General features: G+C 37.2%; 2 protein-coding genes across 15 annotated transcripts in view; one reads left to right on the top strand and one right to left on the bottom strand.

Annotated features, from left to right (window-relative positions):
- The window catches only part of caska (calcium/calmodulin-dependent serine protein kinase a), a 123,380-nt gene that overhangs the window by 15,555 nt on the left and 80,613 nt on the right, over positions 1-27,212 (bottom strand). For 3 of the 7 annotated variants that reach the window (XM_047814798.1, XM_047814796.1, XM_047814800.1), the window contains 11 exons: positions 23,247-23,324; positions 22,424-22,496; positions 7,897-7,999; positions 6,588-6,763; positions 5,519-5,641; positions 5,222-5,305; positions 5,018-5,117; positions 4,717-4,746; positions 4,401-4,522; positions 2,331-2,408; positions 1,574-1,654 (listed from right to left, as the gene is read on the bottom strand). In XM_047814798.1, the coding sequence (XP_047670754.1) occupies positions 1,574-1,654; positions 2,331-2,408; positions 4,401-4,522; positions 4,717-4,746; positions 5,018-5,117; positions 5,222-5,305; positions 5,519-5,641; positions 6,588-6,763; positions 7,897-7,999; positions 22,424-22,496; positions 23,247-23,324 (1,048 nt within the window). The remainder of the gene's footprint in view (positions 1-1,573; positions 1,655-2,330; positions 2,409-4,400; positions 4,523-4,716; positions 4,747-5,017; positions 5,118-5,221; positions 5,306-5,518; positions 5,642-6,587; positions 6,764-7,896; positions 8,000-22,423; positions 22,497-23,246; positions 23,325-27,212) is intronic. The other 4 variants (XM_047814799.1, XM_047814797.1, XM_027164206.2 and 1 more) reach the window with 2 other exon arrangements.
- On the top strand, positions 8,366-20,870 carry gpr34b (G protein-coupled receptor 34b). Of its 8 annotated transcripts, none has more exons than XM_047814806.1 (5): positions 10,026-10,567; positions 11,184-11,811; positions 17,409-17,478; positions 17,741-17,796; positions 18,378-20,870. In XM_047814806.1, exon 5 carries the CDS (start codon positions 18,410-18,412, stop codon positions 19,589-19,591), a length of 1,182 nt encoding a protein of 393 aa, XP_047670762.1. In that variant the 5' UTR covers positions 10,026-10,567; positions 11,184-11,811; positions 17,409-17,478; positions 17,741-17,796; positions 18,378-18,409; the 3' UTR covers positions 19,592-20,870. The 8 variants fall into 8 exon arrangements, with proteins under 8 accessions (XP_027020021.1, XP_047670763.1, XP_047670762.1 ...); XM_047814804.1 differs by having other exon boundaries at positions 17,409-17,796; positions 18,385-19,602; positions 19,637-20,870; XM_047814805.1 differs by lacking the exon at positions 11,184-11,811 and having other exon boundaries at positions 18,385-20,870.

Here is a 27,212-nt window from a genome sequence, read left to right as displayed (position 1 = left end):
TCTCTCTCTCTCTCTCTCTCTCTCTCTCTCTCTCTCTCTCTCTCTCTCATTTCAGACTCCTGCATTTTCCACACAACTCAAAGCAAAACGTTTCCTTTTCTTTAACAATTGAAATCTGTTCCACAGCCACTCTCGTGTACCTCAAGTAATTCACTCTTTGCTCCTAATCTCTGTCTCTTACCCACTCTTAGTTCCAAACCACACACTCCCTTTCTGTCTTATCTCACCTCTTCTCTCGAAGCTGAATAATCAGCTTTTCCTTTATTAGGCTTTCAATCTCTTTCACGTTTTTCTGCTCTATACGTCTTCCCTCGGACACCTTCATTCTTCACCTGATATCTACAGAAATCTGACAGGTGGGAATTCCTTTCCGAGCTCTGTTAGTTTCTTCTCTAACACATTACTTCTGTCATCAGTCTGCTTATTATCTGAGCTTTACAGAGCAGGAAGGACAGCAGTGTACAGGACACACACTCGCCTGAAACTGTCCCACTGATAGCAGCACAAGCCCTCACTCCAAATTATTGATTACTAAAGAACAAGCCTGAGATGATGTTATTACTCAATCAGTAAATGCAAAGTCCAGACAGTCTTTACTTAAACAAACAAAAAACTATTTTCACATTTATATAAGACTGATTTCCAACAGTTTTACATGACAACCTGGGAAATAGTGTCTAAGAGTCTACTAATGTCAAAGCTGCGTGGTTGTCTGGTTATGTTAGACTTGTATAAAAGCTGAACTACAGATCCTTTCAGAACATTGTATGATTCGGACTTATTAATATTGCACTAGCAGCTTTGGGCTTGGACAAAACAGGAACAAACAAATACTAATCTAAATATAAACATGGCCAGTCATCTGAGTACTTTTGGCTTGGAGTACTGTTAAGTTCAAAGAAAATTATTTGTTAAAGCAAACTATAAAAAATGTAAGATTTCACAATAAATATAATTTATCCTTACGGTTGAATAAAGGTATTTTTGGAACAAGTTCACATTTTATACGGCAATATACATTTGTAATAAAAAACAACATGCGCCACCATTATTGAAGGAAAAAAAAAATCCAAAAAATCAAGGACACGGTAGCACAATGCAGCTTGGTGCAAGGTGGAAATGTATTATTTTCCCCACAACAAAATGGGGAAGTGATTTATTTCTCTTATACCATATCAATGTACTAATGAATTTTTTATTCAATAAAAGGATAATATATTGCACAATTTATCCAATTATAATTACATTTAATGTTGCACGGTCCATGAAAGAAGCGAACCCATTTCGTCACCTATGTTATACCACTAATAATCCTTCATTCCCTCACTACCACTATTTTCTTTTTTCTTAAAATTGACAAAATTGCAGCTTGTCATGTTCATGTTGTCAAGAATCAAGCCTTGAAATCAAGCACTGTGGTCTGTATGTGCTCTGGTAACAGGAGTGAGACCTGAAGTAACCGTGACAGTCGATTATGCTAACATGCCTAAAATGACAAAACAGAGAGACGTTTCTAGTTGGTCTTGGAGACAATTTTGTGAATATTCATGAACAAACTAGCAGCTTAACTTACCATAAAATGGGGCTGGGTTAAGATTCTCCTCAGTTCTTTAATATCTGTATTATCTGGATAGCAGGAAATCTCTTCTAGTACCTGCAAAAGGACAATAATGGCAGTTTCACAAAGAATACATGTATATGCATTTATTTAAACACTCCTACACACAGCTGACAAACTGTGGTCACAACTGAAATATCCCAAACACCTTTAAACACACAAGCACACTGCAGCCCTCTCTGCTAAGTGTGTGCTGAGGCTAGCTTTAGAACAGCTATGATTAACACAGCCTACAGACTTATTCTGCATTCAGTCTTGTGCACCTTGTGAATTTGTGCTTTTTATTTTCAAAAGCAAACACACAATACACGAGCTGTTCCATGTGGCTGAAGTTGTAATAAAAATGTTGCTAAGCTAAAGGCAATATGGCTGCCTAGCTACTGTAATGTCAATTGCTAATTATTTGTCCAGCTGGAACCAAACGGGATGAATCTTAATCATTTTGGAAATGTGTCAAAACGGTTGAAAAATATCACTCATCCCAGGTTTCGCAAATCACTAATTAGATGCTATAATTAATTTTAGTCAATAGTGCAATGTAAAGAAAGCACAGCAATGTGAATCATTCAGCTAATAACATTGGGGATATTAAACCTCACATAATCATGTTTGAAAGAATCAGTTAAAAGGTGAGGCTAAATTTCTGCTCGGTTCTGTTACTTCTTTTCTGGTGGTAGGTTTGAGCTGTAACTCCACAGTATGAAGCACTGACCTCTTTGGCTCTCTGAACAGCATCACTCGGAGCATTCCTGATCTGTGGGGAGGACTTGGTGTTTATCTTGTCGTAAAGCTGGAAAAATTAGAATAGAAGTGTTTTTAACACTTAGAGCACTTTATTGTGTTGACATACAATAGAATTATTTCAACACAATGCTATAGCAAGTGAATAAAATGCAATATAACTATTATTGTGGCATATTTTCCATCGCCTCACTGCTTATATGACAATGTGGTTAAACAGTATGCAGTAGTAATTAAACAGAATTGTAATCGTGACAGAAACAGGCTATTCTTAGCCATTCAAATAGTTGGATGTTTGACAAACGTAAATAATCTAATATTTCTAGATATTTCCACCAAGTACTGTATATCTTTATGCACTAGGAACAGGCTTGGGCTTTGCCTCCGTAGTGTTGCATGTGAAATAAAGGTAAGTCTCGCTGTAAGTCTTTCTCTGCTTTTAAATCATAAACAAAGGACAAATGAGAGTATAATTTATGATTTGTTATTCTGTGTTACGTTTTGTGTTTATTACAGCTGAGCAATGTGCACTGATGATATACATAACCTGCATGAATATTAAGGAAATGACGATGTTAAAAAACATGGATCTGGAACTGAAAGTGCTCTTCAGTCATGTAAACTAGACCATCCTGTGTGCATGACAGTTTTAATCACTTTATATTTGATACACATTACTCTAACATTTTCCAGAAAGCACAATAAGCAGCTTTAACACACCCAGTCTAATCAGTGTTTAACCACTGAAAGAAAAATATTCTAACATGTCTTCAGCTTCATCACCTATTAGTGCTGGACAATGACAGCTCACCCTGAGAGAGAAAAAAGCAGTGAAAAGTGAACAAAGAATTCGCTGTGGTTTGCACTTGATTCCAGTCATCAGCTAGGGTTTACGCTAAAGGATGTCGCTTTAAGAAATCACCCAATACACAATTTTAAAACTGACAGAGCAGAAGTGCAAAGCAGAAAACGATGTGTCTAAATCACCCTGCAGATAATGATTAAAGAAAGCACACACACACACACACTCACAAAATTTAACTGGATAAACACTGCAAGAATATAATTTTTTGAAATCATCTGCTTCTCTTCAGCAAACCATGAGTAATCCCTGAGTATCTCTAAACGCCATGAATAATATATAATATAACTTGTTCCAATCTGTAGAAGTCAAATTATACAAAAAGGCCAGATAGTAACATTATGTAACTGAATGCCTAAACCTGCTAATATTTACCTTTAGCCTTAAAGATTCCTCTACTTCCCATTATAGAAGGATAACAATAATAATCTACATTTCATTCACTAAAAAAAGATCAGTGACTTCAAGTATAATGTATCCATGTAGACTCTTCTCAGACAACAATGTGGACATTAAAATTTCAAACCAACAAAATCAGCTTTTAAATGTGGATCCACAGAAACCACAGGAACTGAAAATGGCCATATGTACTCACCAAACTTTAAAGTGCAGAGGCTCATCACCTAACATCCAGACTAAACTAAATACAACTAGTACTATACTATAGACACTCCTGCAGTGACCTGGAAGACTCTGTCAAAAATAAGTGCCAAAATGAGCACTAGGTGCATGGCTTAATGTCTTAAAGACACTATTGCAGCCATGGCACAAGATGGAGCAAACAGACAAATTAGTGGCTCCATTGTTCCTGGAGCTGGAGTTAGGTTTTCAATAGTACATGTGTACTTACAGAACCCAAGTGACACACCAAGGCTTAGGCACTTCCCTGTTTTCCTTTAGGCCTGGTACACTGAGACCTTTGAGCTGATATGTGAGACTTTTGTAAGAGTCACAATCACAAACAAAAACAGCTCTAAGTCTGCAGCTGGAGCTATTCATATACAGATAAATGTTGTAACACTACTGAATGTGTACAAGACAGCAGCTAATCACAGATGTGAACATGTCTATCAGCAACATGGCAGATGAATAATGAATGAAAGGCAATGACATTGGATCACTGAGACACTGTGAGCCTCTTTGTGCTTACGTATATACATTCTCCGTGTCATAACTCACATCAAGTAGCGTGTGGAGATGCTGGTCCTGGAACACACTGTGCAGAAAGTCCAGGTCTTTCTCACTGCAATCAGTTAGTGCATGGATCTCCTCCAGGCTATCCAGTACCTGTGATATAGCCCCTACACAAAACCACACACACAGTATGACATGTAGACCCCATGCAATAATGTTTACCTGTTAGATACACCAAGAGAAAAGCACAAACTCAGAGAGATGACAATTAAGTAATTAGATTTCAACTCCGTAAGTGTTGTCGCATTATTGCTTATAGACCATGGAAAAGTGAAACAGGAAGTCTAAAAAAGATACCTACTTTCTGCTGCTAGCAGTCCTTGAGGAAGGCCAGCATTGGACAAACACAAACATTACATTTACAACAAAGTTTAAAGAATGCCCGGGAGAAGACTTTCAGGACAATTAAATGTGTTCCAAGTACACGAAGCCAAATAACAAGCTTGAACACACACATTAAAACATCATGTCTTCTGTGCTACTGATGTCTTTCAATAAAGAAAAGTTTACAATCTGATGTAAATAATTTCCAGCTGTCTTAGTATAACTGCTTCGAGCACATAAAGCTAAGTCTAGTACACAGTGTCTTTGTAGATGAGTACCAGATGAGGTTGGATCTTCAGAGAAGTCTGGCAGCTCCTCAGGTGGGTCACCGTAGAACGAGCTGAACTTGTGGCTGGAGACTGCTGCTAAAACAGCACCCTGAACAAAAGAGCATGAGAATATGAACTCAGTAAATGTAGTTTAAATAACAGCTAACTTCAACAATATCACGTTGTACTTATAGCTCAAAGAGCGAGTTTTACTTTGAGCTTTCTCCGTGCGTTGAACTTCCTCAGCTGTTCTACCGTCTCAGGCAAGTGGATTTTGTAGGCGTAGCGATCTCTCTCCTAAAAACATAAACACACACAAACACACACACAAAATATGGACATTCCCATCACACTCTAAGAGCTCCAGTTCTCATGCATACAGAAGAAAATGAGATGTCCTGTAAGTTATAAGTGTTGTTGCATTCTTTATAATCTTTCTAACCAAAAAGCCTTCCACCACAGCTCTAGGCATATAAAGAAAGCTAGCGGTGACTGTCAAATGTGGGGTACCTTGAGCCATGGGTGATTAAGGGCCTCATACACGGTGATCCTCTCAGCAGGATCCAGCATCAGCATGCGTCGTACCAAGTCTTTAGCACTCTCCGAGATTTGAGCCCACTGCCGAGGATTCATCTGAGTCGAATACACATGTAGCACACATAAAAAGATGTGTGAGAATGATTTGTAAGGGATCAAGGGATGCTATGATTTAATTTTCTTTTAATTTGTTCTTCATTTTAAATCGTTTACTCTTACACACTTAAGCATTTCCCCCAATACTTCCCTAAAGCCCCTAATCCTTTATTGTGCACAGTGGCACTACTGCTGCTTGAGCTCTTTAGGAAAAATAGCACAGACAAATTGCTATTTAAAATCTTTTTTACAGGTTGACTTTTCCCAGTAAATCCTAAATAGGGCACATTTACATGTACATTCAATTTTGTAGACTGTCTCTTCAGGCTCCCTAGAGGTAGTCAGGCTATTTTATATATAAAGAAAAAAGCATATAAAGCACATAGTATCAACAAAAGCTGCTTTTCCAAGCAATAAACCATCAAAACTGTTCATCATATAAGCAATAAACTGTCAATTTGCATTTGGAATTTGAGCAGAAGTGTCGCCTTAGGACTTGATTACTGCTGGAACCCCCGAGATAGCAACCATCACAAACCAAACCAGTCGAATAGAAACAAAATTCATATCTCAGTTATTGTAGTTAATTTAGCAAAATTGAATTTTTAAACCATTATCCATTTTGGTACATGTCTGTCCTTTAATTTCAGCCTTGAATTATTAAAAATAATGCAGGAAGTTGTAATATTCTGCCCTCAGAACAAATGGGTTAAGTATAGACTCTTTTTTAAGCTTTTCTTCTCTTCACACAAAGAGATCCATTTCACTTTGATTGACTTAAAGCACAGAAATACATTTCATACATATAAAACTGCCATTTTCTCATGCGTTTACTTAAAGAAACCTATTCATTTTGAAAGTCAATGGATTTGCCAATATGACTGCCACTGATAATTCTATAGGTCGGATGCCTTTGTGATAGGCATCACCTAATTAAAACTAATACCTTGTATTTGCCTTTAATAATGGCCTCAAACAGACGCTCTTTTGTGCCATAGAATGGCAGACAGCCACTGAGCAGGATGAACAGGATGACTCCACAGCCCCACACATCCACTGGCTTCCCATACGGCTCTCTCTTCACCACCTCAGGAGCCATGAAGTGAGGGGTTCCCACTCGGCCTTCAGAACACAAATCACCTAATCAGCAAATCATCTGACATCAATGTAGATCATGTACATACAGGTCAAGAACACATCACATCACATCAGAATCGGGGAAAATGTCATGTCAGTGACCAGAAGCATGTTTGTTGGTGAACCGAATATTTCATAAATGCTTTCAGAAAATCGTCTGGGATTTTTTACTAACAACAGTCTGTAGAGAGAATGATGTGAAAAACTAAACCTCCAGGGATCAGAAGTTCTGCAGGGAAAGACACCTTGTGGATGACAGAGGTCAGATGTCTAGACCAGTCGAAGCCAATCACTCTTCACAATCATGGTGCACAGAACAGCATCTCAGCTTGTTTAACACGTTGAAGTTTAAGATGGATAAACCACAACAGAACAAACCCAAACACTGGGTTACAATTTGGTCAGCCAAGAACCAAAATCTGTGACCAATTTGTGCTCACTAAAACTAGACAGTTGAGGGTCAAAAAAAAGACCATGCAATGTTTATTGGATCTTCAGTTTTTCAGGTTTGTTTTTTCCCATTCTGATGTGAACATCTGCATGATTTTACACTGCACTGCTATCACTATAGCTGGATGATTGCATAATGTTGCCTTTTTCCAATCTTCAAATGTTCCTAATGAAGTGGTCAGTGAGTGTATGAATACAGATATGCAAATGTCACACACAGAGACACCAGTGGACTTTGATGTATGGATGAAAAATGGTTAAGAGAAAGCAAATTTTTCAGAATGTCATATGGGTTATGATGTTATATGGAGATGTAAGGAACAGTAAGATCTAAGTGTATGAATGTTGTATGCTTTTATCTGTTTTAAGCTGTGGGAAATGCATCTTTATAATACTGGCAACACATCTGCCCAGTTTCAGTTCTTGCATTTTAGAAATAATCAACAGATGTCTTGACGATAAAACAGAAACACTTGTGAGATAACTTTCAAGATTTGCTGTATTTTTAGTACTCATGTTACAGCGGTTAAGCTACAGAAGAAGCAGAAGGTCTCACAGCAAATGCAACACTGCAAAACCTCAGGAAGACTTAACATAACAAACATATAAAACGTATCTCCAGATACTTATTGCCTGAACAGAGTAGTGCATATTTGGACATTACTTACCTCCAGCCACTAATCCTGACTCTCCAAGCTGTATAGCAACACCAAAGCCACCCAGCTTCACGGGAGCAGAGTTCTCCTTTGATGCCAGTAATACACAGTGAGGCTGCAGGTGGGAAAGAAACACAAACACACAAAGCACATTATTTTGCTACACAGACTAATGAAGCACTAATAATGCCTATTGCATGTCTAGTTTTGCTCAGTAAAATCCAATTTTGCAAGCAGTTATTTTATAATTGTTTGAGATTCATAGAAAAAAGCTTGTTTCAAAAGCAAAAATATTTTAGGTAAGTTTATTAGCAGTCCCTTCTCAGACATTATTATATAAGATTCAATACACCTATTGTATAAACATTGTGAGGTTTAGAACAGACATATGCCCAAACTGATTACAATCATGTTCACGTGTTTGCTACTGAGGCTTTCAAAATCCTGTGGTCGCAGCTTCCCTTTTGTAATCTTAAAAAAAAAAAAAAGAGCCTTTGCATATTACCACCCAAAAGTGTTGATCTGCAATTCATAACCAGTGACACTTGACGAAAAGGTTTCAAATAGTATATAGCACAAAATTTAAGGTGGAGGTTTTTAAGGTTAATTTAAGGTTTTATCATTAATAATAACAATTGGCCGAGTAGCACAGGGCAGCTTTCACGAGGCTGTGAAACAGTACTTTGTGGTGACCTGAAAGAAAAACACACAGTAAGTAACTTAATCGTATTGATCTAAAATAATTTGGACTTTAACACTAACATGACAGTAACATGTTTTTAATTTGTCTACTCTAACTGGTGTGCCTCTGAAAATGTGAAAATTAGTGGTAAAAAAAATAATTCCTGGTTTTGCATATTGATGTTGATTATTTGTTATGAAGTATTTATGCTGGAATTGATCTCAAGCACATATGTCTATTTTTTGCTGGAGTTTATGCTGAGTGAAAGTGCTTGCTAGGAATGAAATGCTGATGCAAACAATGATGATCTTGTTATGCTGGAGCAACATCACATAAACCCAAACATTGCTTTTTATTTTTTTTTTGAATGACTACAGATATAATGGCAGAGTACAATTTCCACAAGACCGTCCCCAGTACTGCAGGAATACAAAAAACAAATAATCTAACCACAACCTGCTCAAATAACACTTTGAATGATGGCACTCTCCGGGTTCCACTAGCTGTCTTCTACTCACTCTTCTTCCTGTTTGGATCAGGCGGCAACATGCTAGCCCTCTGGGTGTTCCTGCGAATGCACTCCAAGAAGAATTCAGTGCGCATCTTCCTCATTAACCTGGCTCTGGCGGATTTGGTCTTCATGGCCTGTCTGCCCTTCCGTGTGGTTTACCATGCCAATAATAACTACTGGAACATGCATCCTGTGATCTGCAGGGTAGTGGGCAATGCTTTCTACATGAACATGTACGTAAGCATTTTTCTGCTGGGGGTTATTAGTATAGATCGTTATGTGAAACTGCAAAGGATCTGGAGCAAGCAGAGGTTCCTCAGCAGGAAGCAGAGCATTATCACATGTTGCCTCCTCTGGGTAACAACTGCTGTCTTCATAACACCTCTAATTGCCTTGGGTGGAGATCATACATCATCAGAAAAGTGTTTCGAGTACAAACACCTGCAGAATGCCAAATGGAAGGCTTACATAAACATAGTTGTTGTGTTTGCTTTCTGGGTGGTCTATGGCATTCTTGTATTCTCTTATGGAAAGATAGCAATGGGGTTGCTTCAGATCTCTAAGGAGAAGCCAGACTTTCCAAATGCAGCCAAGTACAGCAGAACAGCTCGGAAGTCCTTCTTTGTCCTCTTTCTCTTCACCTTGTGCTTTGTACCCTATCACATTGTGAGGATCTTTTATATCTACACACAGATCACAGACATTTCATGTCAGTGGATTCAGTTAGTGGACAAGATGAATGAGTTATCTCTGTTGTTGTCTGCATTCAACAGCTGTCTGGATCCAGTGATGTACTTTTTGCTATGCGGCTCAGTGCGCAGGACAGTACTGCAGGCACTGCAAAGAAGCTTCTGTCAGAAGACTTCTGACTACAGCAGCTCCAGCTACGATAAGGGAAGAAACCAAAGGGAGCATGGTACACAAAGCAATACCAGCACGTTGTAAAGAAAGACCATTAATATCTTTCATCCAATTACATGAATGTAAATACATAAAATGGCTATTCCACTCTGGTTTACTATGTAGCTTGTAAATCTGTGGTTATTATTGTAAATAAGCATCATCTTTCAATGTACATTAAAATATTGATAAATAATATATACAAATGTTCATATAAAGTACTGCAGTAGTTTCATTTTATTTGTGGTCCTTCCCGTTTTACCAACCTGTATTTTTCTCCGTCTCAAAGCTGAAAAAGACCAACCAACTAATGTATCTTTTATGATTGGATATATTTAGCTTTAAACTGAACTGCTATGAATTACAAACAGGAAGCAGTAAACAATAGTAATAAGAGGATGTGGTTGAAAATGCATTAGGTTTGCTTCCTTCTTAAAAAGAAAAAAGTCCACCTATGGTAAGCCCCTGTGATGAATGCAAATGCTGCATCAGAAGTCAAGAAGAAACCAGCAATAAAACAAGGCTAGTATGTCAGAACTGGACTATTCAAGAACCTGCACTAGAATCAACGGGACAGTCTGCAATGAAAGGTATACTATCATCAACAAATTCAACAAATGTTTATGGACAGTGCTACAATCATTTTTATCTTTATGTAATTTGTTTTGAAATATAATTTTACTAAACTGGTAGCTTAGTTGTTAAGATGTTGGATGGCTGATGCAAAACACTACCTGCTCAGTAATAATAAATGTCCTGCTAGATAAGGGTGCCTGCCAAATGTAAACAATCCAAACCTGTCCCAATGATATAAGCCTGCAATTCTAGGCCCCAGGAATCGACATTTTTACTTTTGTCCTCTATTCTAATATATCTGATTCAAATCATTAGGCAATTATCAGGATATAAGAGTGTGTTAGAACTTTACAAACATTTATTGAATGGAGTTTCATAATTTACAAATAAATTTAAAGTCGGTATAGTCAATTATTGAGACAGTTAAATGGCATGATGAGTAAGAACATTTTTAAAAAAAAATATTTTTGTTTTCTTGTAAATGTCGTGAAAAGGTGTACCTGGGTCATTGGCATTGCTCCACAGTGTACATGTAAAGCTAATTTTGCATTAAGTGAAATGTGAGACAGGAAATTCACCACCACCTCATCTCTTTTTTCACACTTCCCCACCCCCTCTGGTCTGCAAAAGCTGTTTCCTGAAACCTGAAGACTACCACTTCACTGTTCTGCCTTGGCTTTATCTCTTTCTGGCTATCCTGGGCTTCCTGACCAACGGATTGGCCGCACTGGACCTCTGGAAGACAGAAAAGACACCCAGAGTCATCTTCACTTTAAACCTAGTGGTCTCTGACCTGATGCTGTGCAGTAGCTTTCCCTTTAGAATGGCTTACTATATACATAGTTCCCAGTGGAAGCCAAACACTGTGGTCTGCTCTGCGACTGAATTTATTATGGTGTCTTGTTTCTATGTCAACATCTATTGCAATATGAGTTTCTTGCTATGGACCAGCATCAATCGATGTGTTACAGTAGTACAGCTGCGCTGCAGTCTGTTAAAAATCTTCAAGCATCCACGTCTCTGTTGGTTCCTCTGCCTCAGCACCTGGATAGTGGGATTAACATTTGTCACTGGCTCTATAATATATAAAATAGGCCTGAAATACACAGGGAAAGACCTAAAATCCTGCTTTGATCAGGTATTAAATAGAAAAACTGATCAAATGAATGGCCTGCACAGCATTGGTGTGGGAATCTTCTCCTTCATGCTGGGCTTGATGCTGGTCAGCTACGGGCTGCTGATATTCCATTTGTACAAGGTAAAGCAAAAGAGTTTGGTGGGATTTGGTATTGGTCTGAGAATACGGAGAAAAATCTTGGCCTCTCTGCTTTCGTTTGTGGTCTGCTTCCTGCCCTACCATGTGCAGCGGATCAGGATGATAGGGTTAGAAAATAAAGACTGTAAAATGAAGCAGAAAGAATTCTGTGTAAAGACTTTGTTGATACTTTTATCATCACTTAGTTGCTGTCTGCATCCAGTGCTGTACCTGGTGTTACAATTGCCTTGTTGCAGAGCCAAACGCAACGTCAGAAAGTAGCCTAAACCAGACATGTTCAAGAACCAAGACTCCCATGCAGATACAGACCAACAGACCACATATAATCATAACTAGGAGACATATCTCACCCACACAGACACACACACATAGTGACTGTATTCTGTCTGTATGGAATAAAAACACTGTCAATAATAATCGTACGTAATTTAAAGCATTTGTGTGTAAATTTTAATTTTGCGTAGTTGGATCCCAAAATCTACGGCCACGACAGTTTACAGATACGAGATTTTGTATGTTTGTTCAAATACAACTCCAAAATGTACGACTATGACAGTTTACACCCACAACGCTTGTTTTCACAACACCTCTTTTTCACACACGAAACCGGTCTGTGAAACAACTGTCAAAAATATGTCATCACGCTCACAGGCATTACTATCCGAGGGAAGATGAATCGATTCCACGAAGTGTGCATGCGCCTCGCCCTCTTTTAAACCACTGGTGCCAAAATGGCGGATCAGCAGCCAAGCGCTCACTCATCGTCTCAGGTAAGTTGGTTTTTCCTTCCAAATTCGGATATGTTTAAGGGTTAGTTATCACTAATAACAGATAGGAGTAATATTACAGAGATAGGTTAACTATAGTAAGTAAGATTAGCTCTCATAGTAAGGTTACATTAGGTGCTTAAAGAATACAGCTGTTTAGGTGGTCATCACTGCAGTCTGTAGCATGATGAGATAGGCCTACATAAAAGACACACACATACACACATCTCACACCTAGCCATTTCCTGCTGCACTGACTGCCCATTTGACTTGGACCTTCTTTCTTGTGCTGACTGTCCACTGATATTGGACTGGTTCGCCATTTTCTGTTGTCCAACACTTAAGGTGTTGGTCAACATCGACACCAGATTCTGGGCTGAGTGTAAGATGTCACCTAATGGAACCTGATAAACAATAAAATATGACTTTAACACTTAAGCAGTGAACACATATTGCATGACCTGTGTATTCCAGTGCATGTACACAGCTGTTAGTAAGTTAACACTTAAAATTGCTAATTCTTTTATGTAGGCCTATCTCATCATGCTACAGACTGCAGTGATGACCTCCTAAACAGCTGTATTCTTTAAGCACCTAATGTAACCTTACTCTGAGAGCTAATCTTACTTACTATAGTTAACCTATCTCTGTAATATTACTCCTCTCTGTTATTAGTGATAACTAACCCTTAAACATGTCCGAATTTGGAAGGAAAAAACAACTTACCTGAGACGATGTGCAGTGTTGTAATGTAACGGAGTAAAAATACTTTGTTACTGTACTTAAGTAGAAATGTCACGTATCTGTACTTCGCTATTTAAATTTATGTCAACTTTCACTTTTACGCCACTACATTTCCTAGATAAATTGTATACTTTTACTCCATTATATTTCCACTAAGCATCTTCGTTACTACAAAATAATCAGAAGAAATGTGTGTGACTGCAATAAGGGAGGTTTGGTGAATCACTGCTCCTAGATTGCATTACACTCCGCACGCTGTACAGAGAAGCACAGGTACGCGCAGCGTGCATGCGCAGTCAGAGATGGAGGCGTTAATGTATAACATTAATCGGAAAGCTGCAAATACAGCAACCAAAAGCAGTGAAATGTCACTATTCTTATTACGAGTTGTAACACAAACAAAATATTAATGCAAACAATCCATACAATACTAAATAAAAATAACATTTATTGATTTGGTCTTTGTGAATATTAGTTTATTAATGACTGCATTCATTGGACACACTGTTTGTAGAGAATGCACACATACATGAACTGATTTGATTCAAGACTGGCATCATTAACATCATGCATAAAATGTTGGTGTCCACTTTTGTCACTTAATAATACCATAACTTTTGGCTTACTATGTAGTCATATAATATATAATAAAACTCTTCTTGTTTTAAATTCTCACTGAGGGCTAAAACCCCTAAAGATGAAACCCCAGAACCGTCCCTGCTCTTATGCCTGCCGAAAATCACTGGAATTTTACTTTTACTTCAAATACTTAAGTACATTAAATGTCAGTAAATGACTTTTGATACTTAAGTACAGTAATTATCAGATACTTTAAGACTTTTACTTGAGTAATATTCTAAAAGGTGACTTTCATTTCTACCAAAGTCTTTTTCTAGTATGATACTTGTACTTTTACTCAAGTATTGCTTTCTAGTACTTTATACAACACTGACGATGAGTGAGCACTTGGCTGCTGATCCGCCATTTGGGCGCCAGTGGTTTAAAAGAGGGCGGGGTGCTTGCGCACTTCGTGGAATCGATTCATCTTCCCTCGGATAGTAATGCCTGTGAACGTGATGACGTATTTTTGACAGTTGTTTCGCAGACGGTTTTCGTGTGTGAAAAAGAGGTGATGTGAAAACAAGCGTTGTGGGTGTAAACTGTTATAGTCATACATTTTGGAGTTGTACTGTATTTGAACAAACATACAAAATCTCATATCTGTAAACTGTCGTGGCCGTAGATTTTGGGATCCAACTCCGCAAAATTTAAATTTACACACAAATGCTTTGAATTACGTATTATTGACAGTGTTTTTATTCCATAGTCTGCAGCCTCAGACTCCTGTTATTAGCCCGCAGTGGATCATGACGTGGTTTTCTGCTGTTGCAGCCTATCTGCCTTAAAAATGGACGTGTTCAGCATTCTATGTTTTCTGCTCAACGTGGTTATAAAAAGTGATTATATCATATAATATAAGTTAATTCTCATTTAGATAATTTCATTTAAGTTACCATAGCCTTACTGTCACCTCGAGGCAGCAACATATTTTTGCTCACTGGTTGTGTTTTTTAGTTTTCATGCCATTATATAAATAGAAATTCCAGGAGATCAGCAGTTTCTTAAACTTAAACCAGCCAGTCATCAGGCACCAACAACCAAGTCATTGTCTAAGTTACTGAGATCAACACTTCCCCCATTCTAATGTTTTATGAGAACCTTAGCTGGAGCTCTTGACCTGTATCTGCAGGTCACTGTGCATTGTGTTGCTCCCACATGATTGGGTGTTTGGATATCTGTATGAAAAAGCAAAGTACACACAAAATAACCACAAGGAAGTTGCTGCCTACTCTGAACAGACAAGCTAGAAAGTTGGAATTGCAATATATTTTACCCTGGATTTAAGATTACATAACTAAACTGAATTGAAATAGATTTAAAGAAAATTAACTGAACTGTAATTTACTTTCAACATAAAATTGTATGAACCTTTCCATAGGACAGATGACCCATTAAAGACACAAAGGATTTACACTTGAGGTTCTATCTCAGCGATAAGAAACTGTACAGTATATTATCATTTTCTCTCCCTGCATGTGTGGACCTTTAGCTCCTACTTTCCTAAGCAACAAAGTACATAACATGGTACTAAATAATGTGATGTATAGAACTGAACAGCAATTGTGCTTTTACGTATTTAAGAATAGGTATAAAAATGGATTTCAGATGACTGCTTATAACTAATTTATTCTATACTTCTTAATGTCAAGGAGTTGATGTACAGTACGGGTTTTAGAGCCTCACTGATGAGATGGGAATGAAACCGAGGTGCTTACCTTTCTGTACAATATACATATATCTTTTATATTGAATTATTATACTTTTTATCACTGACTGGTATGAGTGGTGGCCTGGGAAAAGCATCAAGCATCAAAAAACTTTGACATCTACTATATATGTTATAGTATTAAAAACTACTGGCATTCTGACCTGAAATGAGTGTCTTATTTGCACAAATCTCTTTATATATTGCAACTATTCCAATTTACCTGAAAGACACTATCATTCAATTTACATCTACTGGGAAAAGATCATTTATGCTAAATAAAAATAATTTAAATGTTGGCTGCAGAGTGTCTGGACACATTAACATTATTGGGGAAACAAGTGCTGATTAATTCTGTTCTATTGTCTAAATTCTTTTTATTAACATTATTTGTTCATTTAAACAGTTAAACAGTTTAAAACATCTGTTGCTGTCATCTGTACAGACCAGGGGTCGGCAACCTTAAACACTCAAAGAGCCATTTGGACCTGTTTCCCACAGAAAAAATAAAAACAGGGAGCCACAAAACCCTTTTGACATCTAAAATGAAGATAACACTGCATATGTCGTTTTTTACCTTTATGGAAAGTATAGAAAAAACTCTAGTGTGTTGCATTTATGAAATCAATGAACTGCTACCGAGTAAACGAAATTTTATTTCTGCAGGCAAACAAAAATATTTTGAACAGTTTGAAATAATCTTAACAAAAAAGATGCTGGGTTGAAGGTTACTTTCAAATAAAATGTTTAATGTCTAATTGAGTCCTCTTCGTATTCATGACATAAAAACTTGCCGGCTGCAGCAAACCAAAAATGCGTCTGCTTCTGTGTGTCGGATTTCGCAAGTCGACAGTTATGACAATCTTAAAATTTCATTTTTTAAAAACTAACTAACTAAAATAAAATAAATTTAAATTAAATATTTATTTTCCAAATCTACAGGGACCCGCAGCAAAGGGATGAAAGAGCCACGGGTTGCCGACCCCTGGTATAGACTGAGTTTAAACTGTGGACACTGACAGTATCTGATTAGAAACAGAACTGATTAGACTTGTGTCTATTTTATAACATGTAGAAACCTGATCAAATCTTGAGATAGCACTCAAATTTAGCAAGGATTTAGACATTTTCAGATTGCATTTACTGCTCTTTAACAGATATGACATTTACAGGCAGGCAAGGCTAGAAAGTACAACACTAATTCTGGGAAGGAACTCCTGTTGTTCTCAAAACAGCCTAATTACATTAAACAATATGTTGTAAACATTTCTTTGAGATTCCGTTTCATGATAAAATGACTACAAAACACAATTCCTGCACATTTTTGGGTGCACTTGCATTAAATTTCACATTCTACCACATTCCAAATGTGTCCTACTGGATTCAGGTCCAGTGACTGGTAAGACTACTGAAGAACAATGACCTCATTGTATTGTTAGTGAATTGTTGGATGGGATGTGGCCATGATGGTTTGTGCACATAATCCGCATCAATTCTCAAAGTGTTTGTGGCTATGAAGCAATAAATTATTTGTAAAAATAACCATGCAATGTCCCCACACCACTAAACCACATCCACCAGCCTGGACAGGATATAAACCAGGTTGTGTCTATAGATTCATGATGTGGCAAATTCTGACCCATCTGTGAACCTCAGCAGAAATCTAGATTATTCTGACAAGACTACTTTTTTCCAGTCTTTAGCTGTCCAGTTTAAGTGACCCTATGCCTTTGTAACCTTAGGTTCCTGTTCTTGCCCAACAGAAGTGAAACCCGACGTGGTCTTCTGCCGTGTTCAACCAGTCTCCTCAAGGTTTGATACATTTGGAGATGACCTTTCTGTTTACCAGCAGCTTGTGGCTCATATCTGCATAATTTTATACACATATTGGCAGAGACGCTGTTTAGATTTTAATCAAAACATTTTTTTGTAATTTTGTTCATCAGAATTCAGCCACGTCTTCATTATATGAATTCTCTTTAAGTTGAACTCATGTATTACTGTAGTTACTTGAATAATAGGTAGTCTTCTTTATAGGAAAAGGGAAATGAAATGTCTATATAACTTCCTGCAGGGACTGATCACCAGAATGCACATACACACTTGTCACTGACAGATGTTTCCAGTACAGTAAGTGGATACTTTCTTTTATAAGAAAATGCATTTGATGAAAATAGAGAGCAAAAAATGACAATTGCTTTTGCTAACCTTTAAATACATTATTTGGATTAACTTCACATCAGGGTGTGGGCCAAAACACCAAAGCAACTGTTTTTTTCTTGGTAGCGTATTATTTCCTTCTTGAACGCATACAGTAATCTGTACAGTAATTTGTAACTGTTACAGTACCACCTTGATAAAAACAAGTAAATATTTATTTATATTAGCAGAAGATGTTTTGCTGTGTTGTGCATTGTGGGGAAAAAAAATCACTGGTTAAATAATATGCTGGGATATCAATTTGTACTAGTTCTAAAATTCATAAGTAGTTTCATGTTGTATAATAAGCACTAAGGACTTCTTTGTTGTACCTCACTGTCTCTGTGAACGTTAATGTATCAGTTCTAATTTGAAATGAATTGTCAAAACCACACTATATATGCTCATACAGGAAATGTTGAAGCTTAGAATTTCTTCTATGTAAAAAACAGTCAGTTAATAAGACAGTTAAGTAGACTGACAAACTTTTTTTCTTTTTTCTTTTTATCTAGAATGCAGATACCCCTTCTATCTGGTGGTTCAAATGGCAGTCTGTTCCCAGGGCGTTCACTTTAATGCATCCTCTTGCTTGTGTCAGACATTCACCACATATCTGGTGCTGCCCATTCTTTACAGTGCCATGCTCCTTGTAGGCCTGTTTGGAAATATCCTCTCTATTTGGGTTTTCATTACAAAGATTTCCATTAAAACCCCCACTCACGTATACCTCATCAACCTGGGGGTCTCAAATCTGATACTGTGCCTCACCATGCCGTTCAATGCAGTCTACTACGCTCTTAGCACCAGCTGGTCTTCATCCAGTCTGTTGTGTCAGTTAGCCATAAATGTCCTGACTCCAGTTCTTCACTCCAACATTGGAGGAAGCATGCTCATTCTCACCTGGCTGGCATTAGCTCGCTTTGCTACACTTATCCAGCATAACTATGGTCATCGCCCAAGCAGGTGCACCAAATTCTTGCCTGGGATCTTCTTAACAAGGATGCAGCAAACTTCATTTGCAATAGGCATGTGTGTAGGAACTTGGGCCCTTATGTTGTTGATGATTGTTCCCACAGTGGTGGTTTATGCTACGGTGGAGACAAGCAGAGTGGAAAATAGCAGCGAGCAGCCGTGCTACAGTGTGCCAGTAGAGGTTGGTGGCTCTGGCTCTCAAGCATTTGCCATCGTAGGAATCACAATATTCTTCCTCTGCCTGGTTGTGGTGATGAGTGCCTACATAGCTGTGATCAGGCACATAAACAGGACAAAAACTCACAGGATCATCCCTGACACACAGAGGGTCTTGTCAAGAGTGTGTCGCAACATTTTGGTCATCCAGATTGTGCTGGTCATTTGTTTCCTTCCATACCACACCTATAAGTCTGTTTTCATTGCCATGGTCCAGAATGATCAGTCCAGAGACCTTCTAATGGAATGCCATCATTTTTCAACACACATAGAGATTAAGAATCTTTTCCTCAGTCTGGCAGTTCTACGCTGCAGTACAGACCCCATCATTTACTTCCTGCTGGACAAGATGTTTAAGCGGTATGTATGTGGTTTGTTTCGAGAAAATGGTAGCATAAGAGACAGCCAATTGTCCAGAACTATGAATGAATTAGGACAGCTTACGCAGTGTGACAGTGGTATTTTAAAAGGTAATATAAAACATGAGGCAGCTTCACTTTTAAAAGACTCAAACTTTGGACCATCAGTTCCATCATGACCCATAGTGAAATGCTAAAACACGCATTGTGTTGGAGATGAGTAATGGAGACAAGAAGAAGTAAAAGAGAAAATGTATGCATTCATTCTAGCTAATAAATACAATACATACAAATAAATAAGTATATGCACTTTTTCCCCTGGTTGATTTCTGACATTTCAGACATTCTGTATATGATTATTATTTACCCTTTATATAATTTATATATGCAGTGTGGGTTATTAATGTAGAGAATAGACAGTGTTTTGGAGGGGCTTAAAATAGCATGAAAGAAAACTGCCAGAAGATGTCACTGCCAGAAAATGTAATAGAGAATAATATATGTATAAAAAAATGGCATTAAGCATATGAAGTTTTTAAGAAATTGTCAATATTGCCTTCTCATGATTTTGATTTGCTACTCTGCAGCATTATTTAACCATCTGTTTTAGAAGCTGAGAATCATATAAATAATTGTCCTGTTCTGAATGTTAATAAATGGGTAATAAATGTTAATAAAGAGCACAGGTTAAACAATATTATTTTTGATGTTAATTCATTGCTTTATTAAGTATGATGACTTCTGGATCTGTTCTTATATAATCGTATCTTTATACTTATACTTATCTTTCAAGCATTTAATAATAAAAACATTTACCAACAGAATTAGACAATGTTAAGCTTGTAATAATTTTAAGCTTAACTGTTTAAAAATGAGTATGTCCACAAATAGGCATAAAAGGACACAAATAAGATAACATAGAATATGACATTTTCCTTATTCAAGATATCGTCTCTTTAGCAACAATTTGAAAAATGTGTAACGGTGAGTGTCAGTGTGTATTTGCCAATCATTTATCAGTGTCTCTCAGTTATTCAGTAATCTTAAAAACCAGCCAGGAGCCGTGTGATGCGCAGTGCTCTGCTAACGTGGGGATTCTTGTGTGCTGTTAAATTTCAGAGTGTGTGAGAGGGCATCTTTCTTTATTTGATCAAGTCTATTTTCAGACTCATTCCCAGTATTTACCAAATAATGTTGACACATTATAGTATTTCCCTTGATATAAAAATATATGCCTGTTTCTATGATTGTGTGTGTTTTTTAATAGGCCATTCTGACATATTATATCCAGCATGTTCTGAATCTTGTATTTACAAAATTGTTTAAACCAACACTATCCACAATGCTATGTTCATGAGTCTCATCAGTTTACAACTTACTTCACTCATTGGATTTCTCTAAAGAATCAAATTGCTAATGTTTTACCATGAATAAAGTACCAACAGAGAACAACCACCACTTACTGTTAATGCTACTGTTTGGTTTTTTTTGCATACACACGCACACACGCACACTTCTGGGTTTGTAACATGGAAAGACACTGAAGTGTCACTCCATTTTTGTATGACATTAGCTTTAGATCCTATTTCTGTGCACTAACGCCTTGTAACACATTTATGAACAACATACTCTGGACAGCCATATAGCCATTTAATTCACCTGCAGGACTGAACAATGACCAAGATTTAAACCCTGTAGCTGAAAAGAGATTGTGACTTTTGATCGTAACCTGGGCCTTTCGAGTGGTGTCAAAAAACAAAAGTGTCCTTCATCCGTTCATCTACGAAAACCACTTTATCAGATGTCAGAGAACCACATAAAATACTGATGACAGTTGCTGAATAGTAATATTAAGAGTAACAAAAAGATACTATATTGTATGAAAGAGATAACTCCAGAGATGATTTGTCTAGATGCTTTTGGAGCCTTATGTCTGTGCTTCCTTTTAAAGCAGAAGAGTTTTTGTAGGTTGTAGGAACAGAGATGATTGTGATGGTTTATTATTTATTATTCTGTGTCTTCATCTGAAAGCATGTTTCATCAATGCTCCTTGTGCATATTATTGAAAAATCTGACATGTTGGTGAAAGTTTTTTCTGTGGCTTCCGTTTGAGTGTTGTTGCTAACGTCTTTCATAATGACGGCAGGTGCAGATTGCATAAGAACATTTATATCTTTATATTTATCTAAACCCCCCCCCCCAGCCATATTGTTAACCCCTGACAGATGGACAGCACTGATTTTATATATATATATATATATATATATATATATATATATATATATATATATATATATATATATATATATATATATATGGGGTTGTTTACTTAGCAAGAATCTTCTTGCACTTCCAGTGTACCATATGTATCAGACAGGACGCTTAAATGCCTTGTTAAGTGTGAATGAATGTACTATGCATTTTAGTGCAATTACTGCATGTATGATGTGCAAAATCCTAGCATTGCATCTGAGAACCTTTTGAAAGAAAGAATATGCAAAAATATACAATAACAAAAAAAGATTCTTCAAGTAAAAGATTAATGTAATAACAGTAACATAATAATGTGTCTGTAATTCTTTAACCACTGTAATGTTCACTATCTGCCCAGCACGGGGTGTAAAACAAAACTCTTGACATTAATTCAAGGGCTGTTTGTGGAGAAATGAGATCTCATCATCAGTATGACAACATGTTTAGTTTCCTTCACACCAGCGGTTTCATTAGGTTTATAAGATTACCCCAGAGATATAAGAGAACACAGTATGTGTAAAACTATAGAAATAATGAATTAAACTAGAGGGAAAATCAAAAGGAAAGGTTTATCAGATTTTTCATTAAATGCACCCACAGAGAGACAGAAATAATCCATGTCTAGAACCAACAGTTCATCTTGAAGAAAAGAAATGTGCATGAAACCCAGAGAAGAACACACTAACATACTAATATGGACTGAAGCTTTGCAAACCTTGGCGAAGTGTAACTTTTCAGAAGTGTGACTCTGAGCCTACCTTTACATCTCGATGAATAATGTTGTTGTCATGGCAGTACCGCAGTGCTTCAAGGATCTGTCTCATGTAATGACTAGAAAAAGTGAGACAAAACAAGGAGAAACAGGGCAATGAATGGGACTGTATACAGTAACGTCCCCAGAGTAGAAAACATAGTACGGTTACAGGTTTGTGTTGGAAGAGAAGCAGGTGACCCTATATACTATAGATATAGTTTGGGGTAAGAAAAAACCAACAACAAAAAGAAAAAACCTTACACACATTGAAGTCAAGAGCTTCATTCTGCCTGTGGGGTTCTGGGTTTATACACAGGCCACAAGTCTGGGTGAGTAAGAACATCTTTGGAAGAATGATTAAGTTGGTCCACAGGAAGTGTTTGTATAAACTCATAATGATCCATAATCCAATACCTGTGCTGATTTTTCTGGTTGAAGTGATACATGGTAGAGAGAGACAATAATCTGATCTGGTTTAATATGCAGCCCAAAATGACTGCTGAATAGTCTGAGGAGAATTCACAGAGGGAGATCATAATTCTTAGTCTTTGTGGTTTGGATGTTGTTCAATACATCACTATAAAGTGCAGTGATATGTGGGAAACTGCCTGTCAGACAGTTCGTTGTGCAGTATCATGCTGCATAATTACTCTGGTACTGTGCCAAAGTGCTCCTGCTGCCTCAAAGTCACTTACTATCAAAAGCCTGAAGGATCTTCCCTTAAACAGAAACCAGTGGACTGATTTAAACAGTGTACCACTGAATACTCCATTTAGGACTTTAGGACAATGAAGTTTTTTTCTTAGGTGATCGGCAGACATGCTTACCTGGCTACAGCTTCACTGTAGACAAACCCAGCATCTGCTCGCTTTACGATCTCAAAGCAGAGGTCTGCTCCATCCATACTGGAAGAGAGGAAAAAGAGAGAAGAATTTCAAATAGAAGTGTCTATCACAGAGTGTAGATACAAAATGTATTAAATGACCTTTCTGTCTTTCTTCCTTCCTTCTGTCTCTTCTTTCTTTTCCTAGTGCCGTGCCAGATTTTATGGCTATATTATATATATTCTATAGCCTGGTTTTGTTTGTCTCCATTTTTTCATAAACAAATGGTTAAAACTACGTGCTTATAGTTGGTGGGATCATTATAGTCTTTTCCTGGTTTTGGAGTAGGTATTAATTCTGCTTCATGCCAAAAGGGTGGAAGTTAAAAATTGTAAGCTGCATTTTCAGAACAAGTTGGGGTAGATTTATTAAAAATAGGAAGTGAATTTTATCTGGTCCTACAGTAAAAGGATTGAAACTGATACCAGTTTGCTTTTGTAATTTGCCATCTTTGAATTTTCTCTCCTTCCTCTCATTCTTTAATAGTTACAGTACGATAATTGGGAAGTGGTCTCCACAAAGTTCATGATATATAGATGTGTTAAAAAATAGCAGTACAACATCAGTAACCTGATAACCCACTTCTTACCAGCAGTGATACTTCATTGCCAATAACTGGTAGTGAAAAATAGACATGACAGTGTTTGTTCTCAGGTATTGACTCATACATTGAAAGGGGCAGGTAAAAAAAAAATAGCAATGTTTAATTGGCAAACATTCTGTGAAAAAAAGCAGGTGTCATTAATAATCCTTTATTATAGAAAAAGGGAAATAAATGTTCCACACATTGTTAGAAAATATATTGCCTTCTGAATTGCTAAGTAAAACGGGGCCTTCCAATCATTGTTCTGAGGAATAATGTAATTTAAGTTGATTGGAGAAGGGAAGATGTATAAATAAGTGCAGCAAATGACAGGATGCTCAGCTAAAATGACCTCAAATGGTGTACAATGAAAGAACTTCCGTTAAAACAGATAGGAGGATAGTCAGGGTGGCAAGATTTCAGCCAATTATCACCTCCAGGAAGATCAGAGATGATCTAAAATGACATGTAAGTACAGTTACGATAAGTTTCACTGAAGCTAAGCTCATAAAGCACCACTGCAGAAAAAAATGCATGTGAAGAATCGGTTAAATTAAATTGCCAAGGAACACATCAATTGGTGCAAAGAGGAATGGCATTACATTCTGTGGTCTGATGAGAGTAAAATCATTCTTTTTAGGTCTAGTGGTCTTCAACAGTATGCCAGGCAACCTCATTGTGTACTGTGATTTGAATTCAGCACCTAGAAGACACTAAAGCACGGTGGCACAAAAATCATGGTATGGGTATGGAGATGTTTTTTATACCACAGCGTTGGGCCTATTTATCGAATACCAGAGATCATACAGTAGATCAGTTTGAATACATCAGAATAGATTAGAAGAGATTATGTTGTCCTATGCTGAAGAGGAAATGACCTTGAAATGGGTTTCATCAAGACATCGACCCCAAAAACCACACAAGAATGCCAGCAATATCTTGGTTCCAGACAAAAAAGGGTTCAGGCAATGGTATGGCCAGATCAATCCACTGACCTGAACTTGTGAGGTGACATTAAAAATTCAGTTTCTGAAGCAAACGCCAAAAATTCACAGGAACTGTGAAATGTTTATCCTGGGCTGACCTACCTGTTTCTAGCTGCCAGAAGTGGCTTGACTTGATGAAATGCAGATGCACAGCAGTTATTAAAAACAATGCTTAACTAATGATTAATAATGGCTAAATTTTAATTTAGAAATTTGGTTAAGGTGTTGGATTACTTTTCAGAAGGTCATGAGTTCAAATCTCAGGTTAACCAAGCTGCCAATGCGTGGCCCCTGAGCAAGGCCCTTAACCATCAATTGCTCAGTTGTATAAACTGAAATAACATTTTTTAAAGTCATTCTGGATAAGGGTGTCTGCTAAATGCCAGAAATGTAAATTTGTAATAGGTAAAGTTAAATCTTGGGAAAACATTAATATTTTAACACTGCTTCTTAACACTGCTATTTTTTGAAAACATTAATATTACTTTTGTTTATGCTTTGTTTCAGACTTGAATCTGTAATATTTTCACTGCATTTGAAATATGGATATAAAAGCTCTTTTATTCACATATTGCTATTTATTTGAACACGACTCTACTTTCCTTGAAAAATCGTTTGATCGATTGTGGAGAATGTTCCATGTCCCAGATGAATAAAAGTAACTGATCCATTGTTTAAAATGCATAAAGTATTCCATCTTCTTTCCCTTTGTATTATTATATTTACTGCCCCACAGAATATTATGGCTATTTAAATCTACCATTGATGTAAAGGGAGTGGAAGCTGAGTGATAAAGAACGTAGATCATACTGTAATGTTTATTGTGGTGTCAGTCATCTGCTCTCGCCTGTAGGTTACTGTTATTAATCATGTGAATATAAATCAGTCATTTCTTACGTTTGCTTCCTGTTGGGGCCAAAGTTATTGAAAAAGGTGAAATTTTTAAAAGCTCAGTGTGGAGATAACTTTCTCCTGAAGACACACAACAAAAGGATTAATGGTTGCAGTTAATCGCTGCATCTCTGTAAACTTAGCTTTGACACCACGACAATTCCATTGAATAATGTGTTTTTTCCATTAACTATTCGGGGGGACAGATGTCCTAGTTGTGCCTTTAGGAGACGTTCTTCAACTATGCTGTTTACTCTCTTTCATTTCCCATCTTTAATTTGTCATGTCTTTGAAGTTCCTCTTTTGGTTGTGAGAAGCTTAACTTCTCTGTTCTGTGTATTTGCCTTTTGACTCTACAATGATGAACCCTTTGAGTTTTGTTTTCTATTCTTTTTCCTTGTTAGAAGGTTACTATAGCTAGTGGTTTGGGGTTTGTCTTTGAGCATCCACATAATGTCTGTTTGGCAAGCTATTGTTTTTTTTTTTGTTTTTGTTTTTTGTTTAAAAACTTTATTACTGCTGGGGCAAAGATTTAATTTAGGGTGAAAATAGAGTCAGTAGCCACAATTGTCTGTGCATAGGGATAGTTAATCCCATTTGTACATCTGATCTTCTGTATTTCCTTTTCCTTGATCCATATGGAGCATTGTACTGATGCTGCTGTATGATCACCTGTGCAATTGTAGCACTTATACAATTAAATCAAAAATAAAATACTCGATTGTGATGGTAAAATGGGTGGTGCATTATGGGGGCACCAGGGTCCCCATCCTGATAATGAGTCTGTCTGTGCCGAGTTTCTCTGGCCTATGATCACGGGCCATTTTCCGCTTTGCTCCTGACTTCAAAAACATCCTGGAATATTGGACTAGAGTTTGGGATGTGATGGACTGGTGATAAACCTCATGCCTAGTGGTCTCTGGAGTAATGAAGCACTATTTCCTCTAACAAAACATTCCACTAAATGCGTATGGTTACATTTAGTGTTGTGAACATCCACAAAACAAGTTAGTGCTGGTTGTTATAAGAGCTAAGCCTTTCTTTATCATTGCGGGTTTTGGAGTTTTCACCTAGAACTCAGTTTTGCAAACTCAGTATGTCTAATAATCAATCTGACAGCTCTGCTTTCCAGAGCAGTGACAATCCAAGAACCAGCAGCTGCACTTTACCTGATAAGCACTTGCTCTATATATAAGCTCTGCTTATATCCTTCTGATGCACTGTGACATACAGAAACTGCAATAGTAGACCATAGACACATGCTGACCTACTAACCTCACTTTCACATGAGAAACTAGTAATGAGCTATTTGTTATGCATGATAGTCCATGAATAACAAATTAAATATTGATGCATGAAATATTTCCAACTTAACTCTTGAACTTAAACACAACCTAAACTTTTTAAAGTCCTTCCAGATCAGGGACAACAAAATACCCAGACTCTTAA

Source organism: Tachysurus fulvidraco, chromosome 6 (assembly GCF_022655615.1).
Source record: "Tachysurus fulvidraco isolate hzauxx_2018 chromosome 6, HZAU_PFXX_2.0, whole genome shotgun sequence".
In the NCBI taxonomy this organism is placed as follows: domain Eukaryota; kingdom Metazoa; phylum Chordata; class Actinopteri; order Siluriformes; family Bagridae; genus Tachysurus; species Tachysurus fulvidraco.
The sequence above is the reverse complement of the archived record's forward strand: the minus strand, read 5'-3'. Positions and strand labels throughout refer to the sequence as shown.